The 23,158-nt window shown below is 36.0% G+C and overlaps 1 protein-coding gene across 1 annotated transcript; it reads right to left on the minus strand.

Moving 5' to 3' along the window:
* Window positions 1-1,492: 1,492 nt before the first annotated feature.
* On the minus strand, window positions 1,493-23,158 carry LOC131048807 (tyrosine/DOPA decarboxylase 1). The gene is given in 10 exon segments (XM_059210119.1): window positions 1,493-1,583; window positions 20,301-20,365; window positions 20,780-20,827; window positions 21,073-21,230; window positions 21,233-21,301; window positions 21,428-21,661; window positions 21,840-21,912; window positions 22,040-22,167; window positions 22,348-22,495; window positions 23,099-23,158. Coding segments are annotated over 9 exon segments (1,014 nt in total). The 5' UTR covers window positions 23,099-23,158.

The following is a 23,158-nucleotide window of genomic DNA, read 5'->3' on the forward strand; positions in this document are numbered from 1 at the left end:
AAGAACATAAAAATACAAGTTGAAACGTGATGTTAGATTAAAAATTTAGAAAATTTACTTCTTGATGTAAAACATGATTAGAACACATTGCTAAACATCTACTTTTCCAAACAAATACAAGTTTAAAACCTAATGATTACAGTTCCAATTTATTATAATTGAACTTTAAAAAAATTTACTTGTAATAATAAATCTCTCTTTTAGTAAAATTGATGCTTTTCTTTGAAGAAGTTTACATGCAGCATCCACATGATTTAGTTTTGTCGATGTGTTACCCACACAAAATCGTAAAGTATATTTGCCTGGTAAGACCTGTAATATCACATTAAATGTATTAATAAATACACTTTTCTAATAGTTAAATTGATTCTTTTAAAGTCAATTTTTTTCATATTTATAATTTAAATTAAATATAAATTTAGATAAAAAGTGACTTCAAATTATGTTCATGCATATATCTAATTAAATTAGCTTTATGTTGAATTAATTTTTCTTGTTATAATAATTTTTGTTGTAAATAAAATATTATTTAAAGAATAATTATTTATACAAATTAGATTAAATATTTTAAATATACACAATCAAATGTCACAAAAAGAATTAATAAATTTTATTAATTTATTAGTAATAAATAATTTATACAATCACCATAATAGAAAAAATAGAAAAGATAATTTATGCCAATAAATTAGAAATTTTTAAGATGACAAAATAAATTAAAAATATGAAAAAGAATATACAACCTTCTAATTTTATTTAAATAGAAAGAGATGTGTATACATAGACACAAAGTTAAATTTTGATCATAAATTAAGACCAATAAAAATATCAATATACACAGTTAGTTTTTTAGATCACTTTTAAATTGATTTATGATTGTATATTATAATAAAATTATTTAATAATAAAATATGGTTGTATTTTAAAAATATGTTTTATCAATTAATGGCTACATATATAATAAATAATAAATAAACATAATAATTAGAATATTAGAACCTTTAAGTTTATTCAATTTATAAAATACATTAAACTAACTTTTAAAAGAATTGTAAAATAAGATAAAAATAATAAAGAAGAATACTGTATGTGACAAATACATATGTCCGCTCTCATTTACAACATCCAACAATTGTGAATTTAATGAAAGTCCATTGTGACGATCATCTTCTCTTGGTAAAATTCGAAAACAAACCAATGTGAAAGTATGGGGAGCCATAGCCTATCCCAACATTAAAAAATAATACACAAATTTATTAGAAAGCATATATAAAAAATTTATCTTTTTCAATTTGTAAAGAGACTTGTAGTCATTAGATATAATAATAATTAGATAATAAATATTTTCTAATTTAATAAAAAGTATTTTAATCAAGAATTATTTAAAAAATTATATTATTAAATCAAAACCAATGTACTTAAAAATACATAGTTTTAAAAAAACTTTTGAACAAAATTACCTCAAATCTTTTATCTTTGATTACAAGATTTTTTAAATGTCGAGCAAGAGAAATTCGATATCTGATAATGTCTGAAGTTGTGAAATTCCATAAAAACGTAATACCATCCATAACTTTAATGACCTACATAAAACATACAAGACACGTTATCAAAAAAAATGCAAAATCATATAATTTCAATACAATATATAATTTTTTATTCAATTATAATTTGTCTCATATATATTTTACATCTTTATTATGAATAATATATTTTTTTAAATTATAAACCAAAATCATCTAACTCTAAAATAGAATTATTTATGCATATTATTTAAAATATTAAATTATAATATTTATTACAAGAATTTAAAAACTTTAATTAAATAATATTTTTTATTATTTTAAATATAAAATAAAAATATGAAACATACATATATATTATGTTTTTAATAATGTTATTGTATGCGGGAAAAGCGGGTCGATAGAACTCAATATGTGAAAATATTCTAAAAGACTTGTCCACACACACACAGAGGACTTCTTGGTGCAAGCTATGGAGTAATGAAGTATTAGTCAGCTTCCCAAGGTGGGTCCCATGGTTCTCTATCTCACAATGTCCCTCAAACCAATATTTTTGCTCTCAGATCACTGAGCAAAATGGTTTAGGGATGGCAAATGTAAGAACGAGGGATGCTTTGATAGATTTTAGAATGAAATGCATCCTAAGCTATGCATGATTCTAGAAATGCAATAAACTAGATTTATATGATGACAAGGTTAGTATGAGTACTATCCTAACATGATATATTTAGTCTATGATTGAGCTAAATGATAAAGAAAATATTCTAAACATGCATATTTAGACTAATTCCTGATTTAAAATAGGCTAAAATGGTGAGCATAAAAATGATATATAAAAGCTTGAATGTATTTGAGCATAAGTATGATACTACAAATTTGGAGGATATATAAAAATGGAGGAATGAGAGCTCTATTTATAGCAAAAATAGGGCAATGGATGGTCAGGATTGGAAAGGTTGATCAAAGGTTGAGTTTGAAAGTTGGGGATCCATGTTTGCAATTTGCACCAATAAAATGGTGACAAGTGTCAACATAGGGTTGGGTTGAGAGAAGGGGTTGGAGGCATTAAATTTCTGAGAAGACCTTATGGTTATCTAGAGATAAGGGTTAAGCTTAAGTTAGGCTTACCCATTGGATTAAGAGTTAATCCAAGGATAAACCCTTGTGCAAATGATTAAGAGATAATCATGGTCAAAGCATTAAAGGCTTGATGAGACCCTTGGGTTGGATGAAGGTTAAGTTAGGCAAAAAGTCTCTAACCATGTAAGAGGGTTGAATTAACCATTAATGGTTTGAGAGACTTTGGAAAATTAAGTGGTTGAAGACTTGAAGCCTTTAATGGTTATCAAAGAGTTTAAGGGTTTGAGAAGTGACCTCCCCTTGCTTAGGGATGTGACAAAGTTTAGAAGATGGGTTAGGCTAATTAGAAGCGATTAGAAGAGTCTAGAAGAAATTAGGAAGGAGTTTAGGAAGGCAAGTAGGAGATGTAGGAAAATGCAAGTGGATGGAGGGATAATAGGATTTAATTGAAATACAGTTGATTTAATTCAATTTGGTTGTAATTTGAGGAAATTAAATAAATTAGATTTATTCAATTTAGGATAACTTTTTAATTAAATTTGAATTTAATTAAAAGTGGATAGGGGGGGTTTAATTGAATAAAATGATTTATTCATTAAATGGGTATAGTGAATTTAATTTAAATAAATTGAGTAATTTACTTAATTAAATAGAGGAATGCGGGTAATTTAATTAAATTGGATTTAATTAAATAGAGAAATGAACATAAATATTCATTTAGGAATATAGTCATTTTTATACGTCTACATTTTGCCCCTCTTTGAAGTGACGTGTGTGCACATGTTATTTCAAAGAAAATGATGCATTATCGTGATTTATGATCAAATGCCATTTTTGTGTCGCTCTTTTGATTTGCAAGTCATGCCCCAGATTTGATTTGATGCATGATGCCCCAGATTCGATATTTGATGGTGATGCCCCCTCGAGAGATGAATCAATATTTTGAAAAATTTGATTTAATTTGATGAGTTGTGTGTGGTGTGTAGGATTTTGTCTATGTGAAATGTGTGTAAATTGATTCATCTCCCGATAATGTACATTGTATAAGGTATAGGGGAGACCGCGACCATATTATAGGTCCGTTTGGCTAACCCTAATTTCATTTTCCTCCTATAAAAGGGGAAAAGAGCTTTGATTTGATTCATTTGTGCCTTGTTGACTTTGGAGAAAGAGAATTTGGTCTGAAGTCAAAATGCCTATTCCGTATTCCAGACATCGTTTCGAGCGCGTTCGGAGGTACTGAAGACTTGCAGCGTATGGACCACCAGTAAGTCAACACTTTTGACCCTCTTTTGATTTTTGATTTGGTCGTTTTTGGTCATTTTTTTATTTTTAAAATTCGGTTTTAGCATTTTAGCGCGTCAAAGTCATAGATTAGCGCATACGAAGTTTTAGGTAGTGCATCAAGTCAATTTTTAGGGTCGCATCCGAAATAAAATAGGGTAGCGCATAGGAAATATAGGCTAGCGCATAGACTTAAAATAGCGCATGGCGATAGTTGGGTAGCGCATCAGGTCAGCAGGTTAGCGCGTAGGATAGACCTAGTGCATAGGGGCCACAGAGGTTCGCATGGGTAAGGGGGTTTAGCGTGTAGGGTAAACCTAGTGCATAGGGTCAAACAGGTGGCGTCCGGGAGGTATAGATTAGCACGTCGGTAAGGTTTAGCGCATAGTGCAGGTTAGGTGGCACATGGGGGGAAAGATTTAGCGTGTAGAGTCAGTCTAGCGCATAGGGTGAATAGATTAGCGCGTAGGAAAAACAACCTAGGGCATGGGTGAATTTTAGTGCATCGAGAATCTGTTTTAGCGCATCTGGAAAAAATTTGTAAGATGAGGTGATTTGTTAATTTGTTGCGTCGTGCTGTCATAATTTTCATGGATTTTTCCAATATGAGTGTCGATATAACTTGTTTTAATTTGTGATATTTCAAGTTATGTATAGATATCAATGTGTTGTGTTTGATCAGAATATGATTTGTGTTTGCACTCTATTTCAAGTTCAATGTGTGAAGCCTGATTTGTGTTACAAGCTGATATGGGTTGGAAACTTGAGTTGTTTTACAAGCTGATATGGGTGGGAAACTTGAGTTGTGTTACAAGTTGATATGAAATGATAGTATTTTGAACTTGATGTAGATGAGCAAATTGTTTCATGTTGTTGATGTGAGTTTTATTTTGATATCTTTGTGTTGATGTGGAAACTGATATTGGATTTGTTTTGCTTGTTGACAGGAGCGATTGGGTGTGGTTTAGTCGCGGGAGAGATTTCTGAGACCGTGGACATTGATACCGCGGTTGACCCAGGCCGACCTCGATATCATTGAGAGATGTAGTTTGACGTCCCTTTTGGATATGCCTCGGTTCACTGTGAACCAGGGGCTACTGACAACACTTGTAGAGAGGTGGCACAGTGACACGAACACCTTTCATTTTGCTATTGGAGAGATGACAGTCACACCAGAGGACTGTTACAGGATCCTGCGCATTGCTGTAGTAGGTGCACTACTGCCATATGAGCAATCAGAGGAGGGTGATATAGAGGCACTGCGCCGCATCTTCCACGACGAGACAGTCTGTGGTTATGAGATCCCATGGCAGGAGTTCTTAGACCTGGATTATGCACCACTACCATCCATACTAGCAGGGTTTATTGGTGGATTCCTTTGTCCTGATCGTAGGTCAAAGGGATTTTCTATGGGATGGGGGTTGGTATTAGAGGAGATGGTGACATAGGGCCGGAGGTTTTCATGGGGATCAGCTATGCTAGCCCATCTGTACAGGGGCCTACATGAGGTGGTATACCTTGGTTACGGCAGTTTGTCCGCTGGTGTGACATTGTTACAGGTATGGTGCTGGGAGCACATTCCAGCTGCGAGGCCATTAGCAGATAGAGACAGGCCCGTGGGAGCGACATATGCTTATGGATACAGGGGTCTAGTTGTCCAGTGGAAGTTGGGCAAACTGGAGCATTGGAGGAGAGTGTTAGATGATATTGATACGGTCACACTGTATACAAGATGCGAGGTGTGGGCGGAGGACGGGCTAGAGATGCCCTTTGTATTTATGACTAGATACCTGATCGGGAGGACCCCTTTTGTTATAGAGAGGTTTGTGGTGACTTGAGTTTTGAGATAGTTTGGTCGCTAGCAGGGTATACCATAGGGAGCTTGCCTATATGCACGACGGAGGCAGGATGTAGCCGATTGGGGCCCGACCATTGATAGCGCAGTGGCAGTGGAGGAGTTTGTCAGGTTGGCAGGGTAGATATGGGATTATGCCCCGAAGATTCTGGACACGGGCATGACCGATGAGTTCGCCAAATTGTTTGCTGCGCGGGCTGTGGCCAGGATATTTGATCCTGAGGAGATGCGGCCATCATTCGATGATGATGAGGAGGAGGGAGTGGGAGATGATGAGGATGATGGGGATGATGGAGGGGATGGAGGAGGACGAGGAGGTAGAGGAGTTAGAGGGAGATGGGAAGATAGAGGGAGGAGAGGAGATAGAGGTGTGGAAAGAGCGGTGAGACAAGCGGCGATAGACAGGGGGAGAGGTGGGTTAGCTATTGGAGCTGGTGGAGAGGGGAGAGTGGGGGAGGTGTTAGCTGCAGTGGGTGGTATGGATGAGGCTAGGCGACTAGCGCAGAGGAGGAGGACAGATGTGCTCCCACCTCCAGCACTGAGGACAGGCAGAGTGGGAGGGGTTGCCCCTGCACAGGTACCGCTACGGGTTTGGGTCCCTACACATGTGGAGGATGCTCAGATTCAGACCCTATAGGTGACTGTACAACAGCTGTAGGCACAGGTTTTGACATATCAGTGACAGATTGCGTAGTTGACCACTGAGTGGGATACAGAGATAGAGCGGAGGGGGCGAGCGGAGGAGCTTGTATCCAGTATGCAGAGAGCAGCGGTGGGTGGTCCGATGAGAGACACCCTGAGAGAGCTAGCATTGAGAGCTCAGGAGGCGGAGTACTACCGGTGGCACTATGAGGCGGCGGTGCCCAGGGATCGTCGAGTGCAGAGCTTTGCATAGTCGAGATCCAGTTGATGTCGAGATACTGGGTCGCGGTCCGAGAGCCAAGGTGTGACTGGGCCACCGAGATAGGACCCTCCTGGAAATCTAGGGGTGGGGACATCTGGAGCTAGACCATCTCCGTCAGGGGATAGTCATACTTGAGAGACGTGGTCTCTGTTGTATTTTTTATCATTGTATTCCTTGTACTGGACACAGTGTTGATACATTTTGTACATATTGATCATTTTTGAGATATATATATATATATATATATATATATATATATATATATATATATATATATATATATATATATATATATATATATATATATATATATGGCACCATTTTCTTTGATCATGTGGTGTGTTATATGGATGGATGTGCTTATGTGCTCTTTTCGTTTATGTGATGATGATGCAATGCTTAAATATATGATATAATGTATGATGCAGGATGTATGTTTTTATATGCTGTGAGATGTATCTTGAAAATGAGATGTATGAGTTGGTATGCAACTATGTTGAAATGATATGCAGCTATATTTTTATTTATATTTTTTTATTTTTTATTTTTAAATGATATGTAACTATGTTGAAATGATGTGCAGCTATTGTAAGATGACATGCAACTATGTTAAAATGATATGCAACTAGTTTCGAATGATATGCGACTATGTTTTTGGTAGCATCCTCATTCTATATTTGCCATCCGATATAGCCATATGTTGTTTGCTTTCTTGGTAGGTATCATCATTGAGCATTGATTTGTTTTAGGATATGTTGAAAATTTATACAAGCATAATGGTATAATTGAACCATAATGACCTGAGAAAAATTTACATGATTGTTGATTTTGCAAAATAGCACAAGCGTCAAGGTATAATTGAACCAGGATGACCTGAGTGTGTATTGCGTAAACAGACATGATTAAATCATTTGTATGCGTGAAGTGGAATCAGGCCTTTAGTGATATTCGATGTATTACGTCTCGAGGCAAGTATTCACACAGTACAAGTGATCGCCTCCTAGACAGAAGACTAAGAAAAATATTGGAAGTTCCTCATGATCTCTAGCTTTGAAGCATTTAGTGAGAAAAGGAAGAGAATCCAATAATTTCAAAATGCAAAAATAGTCAAGATTTTTATGCGATAATGCAACATTTAGTACTTTAGAAAATCATCCATCCTTGGTATTTCTTGAATTGTTTGGTTTTTGTTTTTGCGATGAAGTGTAGTTTTGGTTGTTGGATGTCATGCTTCTGAGTTTTGCAAATAGTTTTGATGTCTTGAATGGTTGCAATATTTGACGATTTTTAATGCCCCTAGCTGAGTGTGCCTCTTGATGTGAATATGTACCGTGATTTTCCAAGCCATGGTGGATTGTGGTAAGAGTATATATATGGATAACCCAGGATAGTGACTACGCTAAGTATGTCCTGAATGGATATGTGCTAAGTGTCGGGCGAATGGTCGATAGTATTTTGACGGATAAAATGGTATAGAGATAGGTAGAGGAGTTGTTCTTTTACAAGAGCGCCTGTTTACCAGGTTTTCACCATTTGTTTTTATTGTACTTTGTTTTTGCTTTTTCTGGATTTTTTATTTATTTTATTTTATTTTATTTTTTTTCCGTGCACTAGACTACTTAAGTGTAGTATTTCTTCAGATGGATGTTGTTAGTTGGTTCGTCAAGCACATCTCCTTCTAAAGTTGTTAGCTGATAGGCACTTGATCCATAGACTGATATGATGACATAGGGACCCAACCAGTTAGGTTCAAATTTCCCTTTCTTTTCTCGATCTTGTTGATTTCTTGGATTTTCTTTGAGGACAAGGTCACCAACTTTGAAGTTTTTGGGAATGACCTTGTGATTGTAGCTCCTACACATGCGTTGTTAATATGCTTTGAGATGAGTGTAAGCATGTTGATGTCTTTCATCTAATAGTTCAAGTTCTTGCAGTCGGTTAACTCGATACTCTTCATCTAGGATTAATCCTTTCAAAGAGACTCTGAGAGATGGGATTTCTACTTCCAGGGGTAAAATGGCTTCTAATCCATATACCAATGAGTATGGTGTTGCTCCTGTAGGTGTGCGGATGCTGGTTCTGTATGCCCAAAGTGCTGGATTGAGTTGTACATGCCAATCTTTGCCTGCATCATTCACTATTTTCTTTAGGATTTTCAAGATTGTCTTGTTGGATGCTTCTGCTTGACCATTTCCCTGTGGGTAGTATGGAGTAGAAAACCGATGATGGATTTTGAATTTTTCACATAGTTCTTGTACATCTTGGTTTTTGAAAGGTCGTCCATTATCTGTGATGAACTTGGAATACCATATCTACAGATTAGATAATTGAGGATAAAAGAGGCAATTTGTTTCCCAGTCACTGTGGTCATGGGAACTGCTTCTATCCATTTGGTAAAGTATTATGTTGTTGTTATAATGAACTTGTGTCCATTTGAAGATGAAGGATGAATTTTGCCCACTAAGTCCAGTCCCCACTAACAAAAGGGCCAGGATGTTGTAAATGGCTACAGTTCCTATGCTGGTGCATGTATCAGATTTCCATGGATCTGACATTTAGGGCATTTCTTAGCGAAGTGATATGAGTCTTTTTCCATTGTAGGCCAGTAATATCCCATCCGTAGAAGCTTTTTAGCAAGAGTAGTACCACTTGAATGTGTTCCACAAATACCTTCGTGAAGCTCGTGTAAAGCAGAATCAGAATCATTACGATCAAGGCAACGAAGAAGAGTACCACCTAGACCTCGACGATACAAAGTATTAGCAGTAAGGGTGCAACGGGCAGCTTGTCGGATAAAGTTACGTTTTTGGTTACGGGATTGGTCAATTGGTAAGATATTGTTCTTGAGGTAGTCATATATTGGTCCATATAACAGAGAATCTGAACCAGTCAAGGCATAGATAACATGTGATTCAAAGTGGTCATAGGCTGGGGAGAACAGGTGCTCTACCAGGAACACATAATGACTCTGTTGTTCTGGAATTTGTAGCAGTGAAGCGATAGTAGCCATTGCATCAGCCGCTTTGTTGTTCAATCTTGGTATTTGCTTGAAGGTGATGTGCACAAAATACTGTTTGAAATCATCCACCATTCGCTTGTAGGGTAGTAGCTTGTCATCTTTTGTCTGATAGTTGTTGTTGATTTGATGGATGACTAGTTGTGAGTCTCCATAGACCTTTAACCCTGTGATTTTCCATTCTATGGCCATTTTGATACCTATAACCAATGCCTCATATTCAGCCACATTATTTGTGCATGGAAACATAAGCCTATATGATCTTGGTATAGTGTGTCCTTCAGGAGTGATGAATAGAATGCCAGCACCTGAACCATGTTGTGTATAGGATCCATCACAGTATAGGGTCCATTGTTTGATAGAAAGAGCAAGAACGTCCCTATCCGGAAATTCACTCTCCATGGTTTGTTTTCCTGGTAGCGGTGCTTCAACTAGCTGATCTACAATTGCTTGTCCTTTGATAGCTCATCTTTCTATGTATTGAATGTCAAATTCACTGAGAATCATGACCCATTTAGCCAATCGGCCTGTAAGAGCTGCCTTGCTGAGTAGATATTTGAGAGGATCAATTTTTGTGACTAGCTTAATGGTGTGTGCTAGCATATAATGTCGAAACTTCTGAGATGCGAAGACCACTGTTAGGCAAGCCTTCTCAATGAATGTATAGTTGAGTTCATAGCCATTCAATGTCCTATTGATATAATATATGGCCCGTTCCTTTCCTTGTTGATCTTCTTGTGCCAATAGTGCCCCCAGCAATATATCTGTTGTTGAGATATATAGGATAAGTGGCTTTCCTGCGACTGGTGGTACTAGAACTAGTGGATTCATCAGGTACTATTTGATTTGGTAAAAAGATTCTGCACACTTGGTCTCCCATTTGAATGGTACATTTTTGTGTAGTAAATGGTTAAATGGTAGACTTTTATCTGCTAGCTGAGCGATGAATCACCTGATTGATTGAAGTCGTCCTTGTAGAGATCTGAGTTGACTGATATTCTTTGGTGGTGGCATGTCCATAATGGCTTGTACCTTTGCTGGATCTACTTCGATACCTTTAGCTAAGACTATATAGCCTAGTAACTTGCCTGATGTAACCCCGAAGACACAATTCTTAGGGTTGAGCCTGACTTGGAATTTCTCCAATTGATCAAAGATCTTTGTTAGGATGTCGAGATGTTCTACTCTGGTGAAGGATTTAGCTAGTAAATCATCCACATAGTCTTCCATAAATGTGTGCATCATGTCATGGAATATTGTTGTCATTGCTCTTTGATAAGTAGCCCCTGCATTCTTTAAACCAAAAGACATAACATTCCAACAGTACGTTCCCCAAGGACAAGTGAATGCAGTTTTATCTTGATCTTCTGGGGCTATTTTGATTTGATTATAGCCTGAGAAACTGTCCATTAGTGAGAGCATTGCATGTCTTGCTGTGAGATCTACAATTATGTCGATACTGGGCAGAGGAAAGTCGTCTTTTGGACAAGCTTTGTTGACATCTCTGAAGTCAGTGCATATTCTGATACTACCATCTGGTTTTGATACTGGAACGATGTTGGAAATCCATTTTGCATAGTCAATGGGTCGGATGAATCCAACGTCTAACAATTTCTTTAGTTTAGTTTTGACCATGAGTGCTACCTATGGATTCATCTTTCATAGCTTTTGCTTGACTGGTTTAACTCCTGAAGAGATGGACAAATGATGCATGATTAAGTGTGGATCCACCCTGGGCATATCAACATATGACCAAGAAAAGTTAATTTGTTGTTCTTTAAAGAAAATGACGAATGCTGATCTTTCTTCCTCTGTCAGAGATTCTACAAGGTGTAGGTTTCTGACTGCTTCTATGGTACCAATGTTGATTGATTGAGTGGGCTCAATCAATATGGGTGATCGCTCATGAAAGTGCTCAGGAAGAGTGTCAAGTCTCCCATCGTTAGGTGCCTTAAAAAGGTTTTCACCCTCAGATGCATCCTTTATTTTTACTTTTTTGTGATCTAGAGCTGCCATTGACTAGTTTTTAGCATCAGATCTTTTACTTGGTTCATTTTTGCGACTGAGAGACTTGGCACTCCCTAGTTTGTAGACATCGTTACTTTGTTCACTGGTAGAGCCTGTTTCCGGATTTACGATACATAGGTAATGGATAATAGATTCATCATCTGGAAAAATTGGTATATCATGGATTTTAGGTTCATCCCAGTCGATGAGGTCAGGAAAGACAAGCGGTAAGGAATCGTTAGGTGGATCAAGTTCTGCTACTGTAAGTGTTAGGACAGAGTTTTCATCGTGATTGTTCTTGGTCTTAAAGAAGTCCATGATTTCGTCAAGGTCTTCGATGGTATTATCTTCCGCATAGACTTGTTCATAATGTTTCTGTTCGCTTTCCTTGGCGTCATAGATATTTTGTGGTCCAAATTCAAGAGGTCTATCTTCTGCATTATGTTCTTCTTGAGAAAGGGATATAGAATCAGTATCATCAGGGATATCTGTAGTAGCATTGGAGCAGGTACCCCATTCATATTCATTGGAATCAGTCTTTGAGGCATCATCCCAGATTCTATCAGTGCTGTAAACAGGTATGTTGTATGGTGAAAACAAATCTTTGATGATGGATACCATTTTGATAGTTTTTGTTGATTATGTGTCAGATCTGTCTTCTACTTTCTGTATTTGTTCATAGACTGTGCTTCCTCGGGGAGGAATAATGGTGTCTGGAGATGATATGATTTGTTCTTGAGATATTGTTGTTGGAATATGAGCTACTGCTGTAGATATGGCCTTCTTGTGGCTTAGAAGCTTTCCCTGATGTAACTTCTGATCTTGACGTTCCCGTGCCTTGCAGATTGTTTCTGCTGATTCAAAGAGTGCTTCCTGCCAGGATTCTTCTTTGTACTTCTTCTTTACTTTCCATTGAGGTTTTGTAGTTATGTTGGGCGGCCATTTTAATAGGAAAGTGGGCTCACAACCCAATCCTGCTTTGTTTCTACTAGGCTGTGAAGGAAGATCTATGGGTTCAGTGACTCCTTCTTTGCGTTTCCCAATAGGTCCTTTACCGTCACATCCCATTTGCTGCATGATTAAGTATCCTTTTCCATATAGGTGTGTAGGTAGAACAATGTCCAGAGCAGCTGCTCTATTATCTACTTTCTCATCTTTGTATAACCAGCTAAGAACATCCTTGTCTTCTGATTCATGTGCTAGAGTGCCCAATTGGATGAAGGTACCATCAAATTTGGTGATGGGCTAAGTGACCAGATGTGTTGATGTAGTAGGCATTCCATGAGATCTAGGTGATGTTGGTAATTTGGCCAAACATAAGGGCTTTAAAGAGTATTCTCCCATACCGTGGTCTTTGATTTGCATTTGTTGTTTGAAATCTCTAGATAAGGAGTTGGGTGTTGCTATTTGTAGATCTGATGATAAAGATCGCTACTTTTCTCTATTATGAGGAACCAAACTGTCTTGGGCTGCCCCCATTGCGTTGCAATGTTGAAATGGATTGTGATCAGTAGATATGGAGATTTCTTGTCCATCATATGGAAATTTGACACACTGGTGATATGTAGAGGGTACTGCTTGCATTTCATGTATCCAGGGTCGCCCTAACAAAATATTGTAGGTAAGATCTATGTCTAAGACCTGACATATAGTATCTTTTTGCACTGGTCCCACTCGAATAGGTAATATCACAATTCCTTTAGAGGACCTTTCCTCATCATCATATGCCTTTATGGTAATCTTCTTGCAAGGATCAATAGACTCTTCTGAGAAGCCTAATGCACGGATAATCTTTAAAGTACATATATTAAGTCCGGCTCCTCCATCTATTAAGACTCTTTTTACTCGGTGTTTGCAAACAATGACTTCGATATGGAGAGGAGTGTTATGCAAATGGTTTAAGGAAGCATCGTCATGTTCTGAGAAGGTGAGGTTATGAGATCCAGTCATATGGGCGACCATGGCTTGAAATCTGTCTGTATCCAGATTTTGAGGTACATTAGTTTCCAATAGTGCTTGTTCCAAGATGTCTTTGTGCTTCGGTGATAGTTTCAGCAATTCCAGTATAGATATCTGAGCTGGAGTTTTGCGTAGTTGGCTAACCAAGTCATATTGGATTTTTGGTGTGGTAGTTGTAGGTGACGTATGTCCTTTTAAGACATATTTCTGAGTTCGGGTTGTTACATTGACAGATTCATGATCATGTCGATCTCGAATGGTGATGACATTTACTTGATGATCTTCAGATGATATGTGATTTATGGTGTTGTTGTAGATATGGTTGATACGAGCTCCGCGGGTATCGTTCGAGGTTGAAGCTCCATCTTTGTTATAATTTGGAAGAGGATTTTTAAAGGCTCCATGATCACCATTTGTTTTGAGACCATCTACTGTTAAGCCACCTCGATCAATCATATCTTGCACCACGTGTTTTAACCTCATGCAATCGTTTGTCTGATGACCCTTGTTACGATGGTAATCACAATAGTGTGAATCATTCCACCAAGGTGGTTTGATTTGGGGTTCACAGTTGCTGATTGGAGGCAAAGAAAGAATCTTGTGTGCCAAAAGTTCTCTGAATGCTGATTCGAGTGATTGCCCTAGTAGTGTAAAGATACGCTTTTGGAAATTGTTCGTGTTGTTGCGTGAATTGTTGTTAGGTCCTAGATTCATGTTTTTGCTTTGAGTATCATTGGTGTTGTTTGTGTTGAGCTGTCCTTGATCGGTGTTTGGTGCATATGTGTTAGCATTGGGATTAGCATTTTTAGGATTTTTTGTATTTTGAGGATTTCTGGATAATGCAAGCACTGGTTTCTTAGATTTGGGATCATATGATTCATTGTTGCCTTCGTTTTTGTTTCGAGTCCAAAATCGAGATTTGTCTAAGTTGTTGTTGTTCTGGTTATTGTAGTTTGATGAGTTCATTCCTTCCTTGTAGAATTTGAGTGTTCCCTTTTTGACACATGCTTCCTCTACTTGAATGCCATTTTCAATCAATTTAGCGAAAGATGGTATGCATTGAAGTTTTAGTCTGTAACTCATTTCACCATTTAAGTTATCGATGAAGATTTCCATTTTCTCTTTTTCAGGAATATCTCAAGGATATCGTGATACCATACGTCCCTAGCGTTGAAGGAACATCATGAATGTTTCATTATTCTTTTGTTTGGTATTACAAACATCTATCATGGTTATGGCATGTTGAATGTTATAGGAATATTGGGTTATGAATTTGTTAACCAATTCATCAAATGATCTAATAGGTGGTGTAATTTTGGATAACCATTCCATTGTTTGCCCTCTCAGGCTCCTTGGGAATAACTTCATCAAATAGGTGTCATCATGAGCAAATTCAAGGCTCATTGTGCAAAATTCTCAAACATGATCCCGGGGATCACTTTTCCCATCATATTTGTCAAACTTGGGAACATCTGAGTTTGGAGGAAAAGGCACCATGTTCAATCTTCTGTCAAATGGATAAGGACAGATTTTGTTTAAAGAGTACCACACTGTTGTACCTTGTTGCATATCCTGTATTTGCCTTTGCAACATTTGCATTTGTTGAGTAAGAGCAACCAAAGGGGCATTATCTTGCCGAGGGAAAAGTTCTTCCCTTGTATTAGTTCTTAGCTGAAAAGGTGTGGTAAACGGTATGTTTTGTTCTGGAGTTTCTAGCTCAGGTATACGCATTTCTGGTATACATTGTTCTGGAATATGTTGCTCAGGTATGTGTTGTTCAAAGTTACGAGTTTCTTCTTCTCTTTGTTGTTCTTGATATGCATATTGTCGAGATCCCGTTCCAAAGATGTTTGTGTCTAGGTTTTCGGGAAGTTTAACACCTTTACTTGTGAGCATGAGTAGATACTTTTCTTTGTCAGTTTCCATAAGCCTTTCTACAAGTTTTTGGAATGAAGGGTTTTCCTGACATTCCTGAAGAAGTGCTTCAGAAATTTTAGTCTCTTCCAAGTGTGGAACTTCAAAAGGATTTGACAACCTTCGATTCATACTAGATTCTGCGTGTGTCTCGCTTTGTTGGTTTCATTGAGAGCGAGTAACAGGCATTTTAGTAGAAACTTTCAGTGACGAAGGGGACAAAATCCTCTACGATGTGTTGCTCGGGGGTGGATGGTTCTGGTCAAGATGTGTTATAAGTGATACACTCGTCGGGAAAGAATGCTGGATTGATCTTTCCTCCGCGGTTTATGATTTGATTAAAAGCAGACTTTTGACAATAGGCTCTTGTTTTTAAGGGTTCTTTGTCAAATTCATTGGATTTGTTTTGGATATAACGTTTGACGTGATGAAGGAATACCCGATGAGATTGGAAGAGTTGATGATTGATGTATAAAAACTTATTTCTCTTGATGAACTTGGAAAAACTAGGTTGTTGTTTCTTCAACGTGATGTTACGATAAAGGTTCTTTCTTCTCAGAATATGGGTATTAGTCATGCATGAGTGATCAATGGTTTCCTTTGATTTGTTTGGATTCAGTTGATCTTGTTTGGAAAATTTCAAATCTTACTCTATCAAAGTGAAGGTTTAGATGCCCCTTCACGACAAAGCGTGTCAAATGATATGGATAAAAGTTTCCCGATGTGGAAACTTGATTTGACAACTTGAAAATTTTAAACAAGTGTTTTTGAGATAAAATTCGTAAGATGGTAAAGGATTTTGCGGATACTGATGATGAGGTTTACGGATTATGATAAGAGAGACATGTTTTATCAAGCGATTCGTTTAGGATTTTGACAACGTTTGTTTTGACACAAATTTAGCTCAAGAAATACTTTTAACGGTTTGTTTTTGTCCCTCTGCTTTGATGAAAAATGATGTTGATGAAAAAAAACTTCTGAAAATGTTTTCAAAAATTTTAGAATTCCTCACTGTTTTGCCCTCTGTTTAATACTTTTTGATCACGCGCTAAAACAAAGATTATATGCACTACTAAAATTACCGCACACACTAAAATGATAACCACACGCGCTAGGCTACCCCCAGACATGCGCTAAAATTTTGACTGTTCAAAATTTATTTTCTAGCTGTTTAAAAAGTCATGTGCTACCCTGGGCCTATCACACACTAACTTTTGAACTTGATGCGCTAACGTTTAGCCTCCACGCGCTAGACTGTTGCTTTGATGCGCTAAATGTTTCAACACTGTTTTGATTTGGGATAGAACGCTTCTATTTGGAACTGACGCGCTAACTTGATGTTTGGATGCGCTAACAGAAGTACCTCATGCACTAAGAAGTTGCTTTTATGCGCTAAACTGCCCTGATTTTTCCTTCGGTTGGTTTTTTTGCAAATTTTGAATTTTTGTTGTGAAATTTTCAAGTTTGATGGATGATTTTATGAAGTAGTAAATGCAAGCATGACACAAAAAGTACAACCATTTTGCCTAATCTAACAAAAAGTGTATGTTCTATGAGGATGTATTCAAATCCCCAATGTTTTAATAGGTTTGGATACGAATAATGCACTTCAGAAAAACTCTTTAGTCAAGGGTCATAAATAACATCATATCCCACTAGTCTCGATACTCCATCAGCTCAAACAGTCGTGTCACCCCTTAGAGGGTGCCCGTTTTTTTGTCTTTTGCCAGAAATTAATCCAAAGTGAATCGCTTCACAGTTGAGTAGTTATCTTGGGAGATATATGGTGAGTAATCTTGGGGGCGGATTCTTCCCCACCCTTGCACTATGATGTTATAAATGTCTGGTTACTGACTCAGTTCAAAGTTTCTAGTTCTATGGTTCGTAATCAGGCTTCCTGTTTGGCCATCAGTGATAAACTCCCTCAGGAGGCTTCCCAACTTTTAGAACAAAGGCTTTACGTATCTCAAGGATACTGGGGGAAGGCTAATCGCTGCGTGCAACCGTTGAAAAGGACTTTCGTCACTTTCCACTTTTGATTATAGTGGGTTGGAACACTTGGTGTCAAAGCCGTTCTCCACTTAGGTCGTTCCCTTCACACCGACCATAAACGACTTTAAGAGTTGATTTCAACTTCTCAGGAAGGCACGCCTGCTAAAGGTTTTATGCTTGAAATACATAAAGCTTTAAGAGTGGTCTAGATTTTTTATCACCCAGTTAAAGGAAGAGCATATTCCTTTCACTTTCGAGATAAGGCAATCAAGTTGTTCTTTTTAGCCTTCAAGACAATGATTTGCCAACTTCTATTTGGAGATGTTACTCCAAAAAGCATAATGTTCTTTTTACCCTTTCATAGCAAAGTGTGTATTTCCAAAACTTTTGTAAAATAAGCTTAGTCAACAAAGTAAATCGTGATTTGGTCAACAAATTTAAAGTCGATAGGGGAAAGTTTTCCCTCTTTGCTTTGCACAAAATAAAGATGAGATTCTTTTTCCTTTGCAAAATAAAATGGATCCTTTTAGACACCAAAGGAAGGTGAGATTTGTTTTAAGCCTTGCAAAAAGTAAATTTGCTTGTTCTTTTTAGAGCTTCCCAAATGAAGTTTTTCTCCTATAAAAGCAAGAAAATTTTCGATAGTGGTTCTTTTTATAGCCCAAAAGAAATAAGTGAGTTCAATTTTAAGAATAAAAGATGTTTAAAATTTTAAACTAACTTAACTAAGTTAGTGAAAATCTTAACTATCTAAATATTCTAAGATTTACGCTCCTTTCTGCAACAAATTTGTTAGAATCCTACAAGAAAATCAGAGGAAAAACGTTAGATGCTTTGGTGGACTTCCACAAGTCTAATTTTTAACTTTCGGTTACAACTTTTGCTTTTGTCTGTGATGCGCTATAGAACAAATTGTATGCGCTACAATATACCTTCGATGCGCTAAAATAAAGTATCAACGCGCTACACTGTTTGCTGGATGCGCTACTCTGTGTGCCGAAAGCGCTGCTCTAGTTTTCTCCTGCACCGAGACCTACAAGAAAATTAGTGATTTGATGCACTAATATATAGACTTCACGTGCTAGATGATGGACTCCACGCACTGAACAGTGAACCGGATGCGCTATGTTGTTTACCGGATGCGCTAAACAGTTAACTTAACGCGCTAATTAATTTTTCCCGCGTGCCTGCAAAAGTGGTTAAATTTAAAAACCGATTTGATATATGGGGTCGGGCCCCACGGTGGGTGCCAGAAATGTATGCGGGAAAAGCGGGTCGACAGAACTCAATATGTGAAAATATTCTAAAAGACTTGTCCACACACACACACGGGACTTCTTGGTGCAAGCTATGGAGTAATGAAGTATTAGTCAGCTTCCCAAGGTGGGTCCCATGGTTCTCTATCTCACAATGTCCCTCAAAACAATATTTTTGCTCTCAGATCACTGAGCAAAATGGTTTAGGGATGGCAAATGTAAGAACGAGGGATGCTTTGATAGATTTTAGAATCAAATGCATCCTAAGCTATGCATGATTCTAGAAATGCAATAAACTAGATTTATAAGATGACAAGGTTAGTATGAGTACTATCCTAACATGATATATTTAGTCTGTGATTGAGCTAAATGATAAAGAAAATATTCTAAACATGCATATTTAGACTAATTCTTGATTTAAAATAGGCTAAAATGGTGAGCATAAAAATGATATATAAAAGCTTGAATGTATTTGAGCATAAGTATGATACTACAAATTTGGAGGATATATAAAAATGGAGGAATGAGAGCTCTATTTATAGCAAAAATAGGGCAATGGATGGTCAAGATTGGAAAGGTTGATCAAGGGTTGAGTTTGAAAGTTGGGGATCCATGTTTGCAATTTGCACCAATGAAATGGTGACAAGTGTCAACATAGGGTCGGGTTGAGAGAAGGGGTTGGAGGCATTAAATGCTTGAGAAGACCTTATGGTTATCTAGAGATAAGGGTTAAGCTTAAGTTAGGTTTACCCATTGGATTAAGAGTTAATCCAAGGATAAACCCTTGTGCAAATGATTAAGAGATAATCATGGTCAAAGCATTAAAGGCTTGATGAGACCCTTGGGTTGGATGAAGGTTAAGTTAGGCAAAAAGTCTCTAACCATGTAAGAGGGTTGAATTAACCATTAATGGTTTGAGAGACTTTGGAAAATTAAGTGGTTGAAGACTTGAAGCCTTTAATGGTTATCAAAGAGTTTAAGGGTTTGAGAAGTGACCTCCCCTTGCTTAGGGATGTGACAAAGTTTAGAAGATGGGTTAGGCTAATTAGAAGCGATTAGAAGAGTCTAGAAGAAATTAGGAAGGAGTTTAGGAAAGCAAGTGGGAGATGTAGGAAAATGCAAGTGGATGGAGGGATAATAGGATTTAATTAAAATAAAGTTGATTTAATTCAATTTGGTTGTAATTTGGGAAAATTAAATAAATTAGATTTATTCAATTTAGGATAATTTTTTAATTAAATTTGAATTTAATTAAAAGTGGATAGGGGGGGTTTAATTGAATAAAATGATTTATTCATTAAATGGGTATAGTGAATTTAATTTAAATAAATTGAGTAATTTACTTAATTAAATAGAGGAATGCGGGTAATTTAATTAAATTGGATTTAATTAAATAGAAAAATGAACATAAATATTCATTTAGGAATATAGTCATTTTTATACGTCTACAGTTATAACTATAAATAATTATAATATATCATTTGAATTTGATTATATACAATGGACTTACCTAAACCGACTTCCAAGTGGTATTTGCCAATCTTTATAATCTATCATTTGTTTAGCGTCTGATACCTGCAAATAAAACACGATTTTAATATATATATTTAAAATAGTATTTTAAATTGATTCTATAAGGTCAAATCAAATAATTAGTTGAATAACCATTTTTCCAAATTTATATTCTTTCTATGTTCTAGAAAAATGATAAACAAAATTAAATTCATTTATGAAATAAATTTGATAAATATTTAATTACAATAACATAAAAAATTATTATCTTAAATATTGGAACAATCGTATAAACAACAATATTTATTAATTTAATAATTTGTTTGATATTGTAATCCTTCATTAATGTATGTAAAATTATATATAAATGGATTACAAGTATATTCTATTGAATTGGTGTAATGAAGTAGTTTACATTTATATTTAAAAGATTTTAAGTGTGATTAATATAAAATAAAACATTAAAATAAAACGAACCTTGTTTCTCAAATATTTTCGATTCATTGACAATGCTTCCACCAAATTCTTTGAATTTTGAATTCAAACATATAATTCATCTAAATTGGTAACTTTATAAAATAAATATGAATAAAATCTATATAGAATATTGATATAATATAGAGACAATATACTATAATACATAAACTTATGAATGTCTACCAACACCATAATATATGTTATGAAACTCCACGTCAATATACAATTGTACAATCCTTAACAATAAATGCAAACAATGGTTATAGAGAATTATTTCATATGAAAAATCTCACCTTTAGCCAAAGTACAGAGCAATCAAGGTTAGTAAAAAGGCCTTTACGAGGATTTATGACAAAGGAGTCTGCATCATCTATTCCCACAAGATGATGTTGGTACTCATGACAAATGCGAACAGAACCACCATAAGCACCATCCACATGCAACCACTGTCATGTTCCCGAGTTATTTGAGGTAGTCCTTGTAAAGGATCCACACTTGTTGATGATGATGTTCCAATCTGAAATCATAAGCTATCCCATTCAATATTTTCATTTTTATAGAATTATCTACTAATTAAAAGGAGATAATTGTAAAGAAATTTTATAATTCAAAATAAAATTTATCATATAAATATATATAATCACTTACCAGAACATGAGAGAAAAGAGGCAGGGAGGTTGAGAATTTTTCCAAGCCAATCACAGACTATAGTTTCAAGCTCAGTGGCAGCAGGCGATGTCATCCAATGCAGATTGATAATAGAAAACCCACTACTCAACATCTTCCCTAGAAATGATGCAGTGCTAAACCCTGAAGGGAAATATGCATTAAAGTTGGGACTTTGCCAGTGTGTCAATGCAGGAATCATCTTCTCTTTCACATCTGCAGTAACTCGAAAATCAAGAAATTAATCATCACCATCATTCATAATAATTAATATAGTAATGGTGTATACATTAATGACCATTAAACTGTATTTCAAATTCCATTCAATCTGAAACTTCAACTAAAACTTCTATTATCTTAAGACCAATCGAACTAGAATAGTTTCATGACTTACCAGCAAAAAGACTTTCTACAGAATCAGGATTTTGTGGAGCACAATCAGGAATCCAAGAGCTTAAATATCCAGGCTGCAAGCAAATTCAATTTATAAACATCAACCAAAAATAAGATAAATGCAGATCAATATATTATCAATATAATAAAATATCTCTGCATAGTATTTCATTTTCTGAAAATCTTCTATCAAACACATACATTTACTTGGCTGAGAACTGGTAAGCTCTCTACTTTATTGTAATAATCGGCTATAAAGTCCACCATTGTATGAGCATGTTTTCTGAACTCTTCAATGTCTAATGGCTTGCTCAAATAACTGTGACTACCTGAGCCATTGCAGTCATCCTCTCCATTAATATTAACATTGCCATTTGTATGACTATTACTTAACAAATCATCACTATTAACATGCCCATTGCATCCATTCTTGAAATTCATAAAATCATTCAATAACTTTTCTGCAGTAGCATGACCATTGGTCGACAAATCCTTTGCAGTAATATTACCATTACTTGGTAAGTCCTTACAGCTTAGAAAATCCTTATCATTCATACAACCATTGCTTGGAAAAACACTGTGATTTATATGACCACTGCACTCATCCTTGTCAGCCATATTATCATTGCTTAGACTTGTCAAAACAGTGGTCTCCATCTACACAAACACACAGAATATTGCAATCTGTTAAATAAAATCATTAACATCTGCAATGACATGGTAGTAAGTAAAATCTATTTTGAACATTGACAATATTCTTCAATCTCTTTAAAAAAGTGATTACCAAATCACATACCTTTCAAATTTTAATATTATTTCAAATCTGTGCAGTTATTATAAATCATATGTCCAGACATTACATTTCCACAGTCTATAATTGTTATGGTGTGTCTTTCTTAATCAACGATGCGAATTATTTTCAATGATACATCTTCTCTGGCTCACTATCTGATGACTGATAATGAGTACGATGATAAAAAAGAAACACCAAATCAAATCCAGAAACACAAACCATAATCATATGCCTACATAAAAACTCAAAATCTGACCAGGATCATTCATGAAACATTAGCACCACAAAAAGATAATCAAAATGAACATCACTCATATAACTAAAGATCAAAACACCATATAATAAAATGTTAGCTTGCAGAATCATTTAGAAGAAACATACAATAGAATAGAACAATCTTAGCAGGCAGAGCAAAATAAAGCTACAACGATGCAAATTTAAATTGTTCTGGATGGTAGAAATCTCACCCTAGTAGAAAGACAGAAAGCAGCAGAGAGGATGGAAGTTAAATAAAGCAAGATCTGAAC

Source organism: Cryptomeria japonica, chromosome 8 (assembly GCF_030272615.1).
Source record: "Cryptomeria japonica chromosome 8, Sugi_1.0, whole genome shotgun sequence".
NCBI classification, from domain to species: Eukaryota; Viridiplantae; Streptophyta; class Pinopsida; order Cupressales; family Cupressaceae; genus Cryptomeria; species Cryptomeria japonica.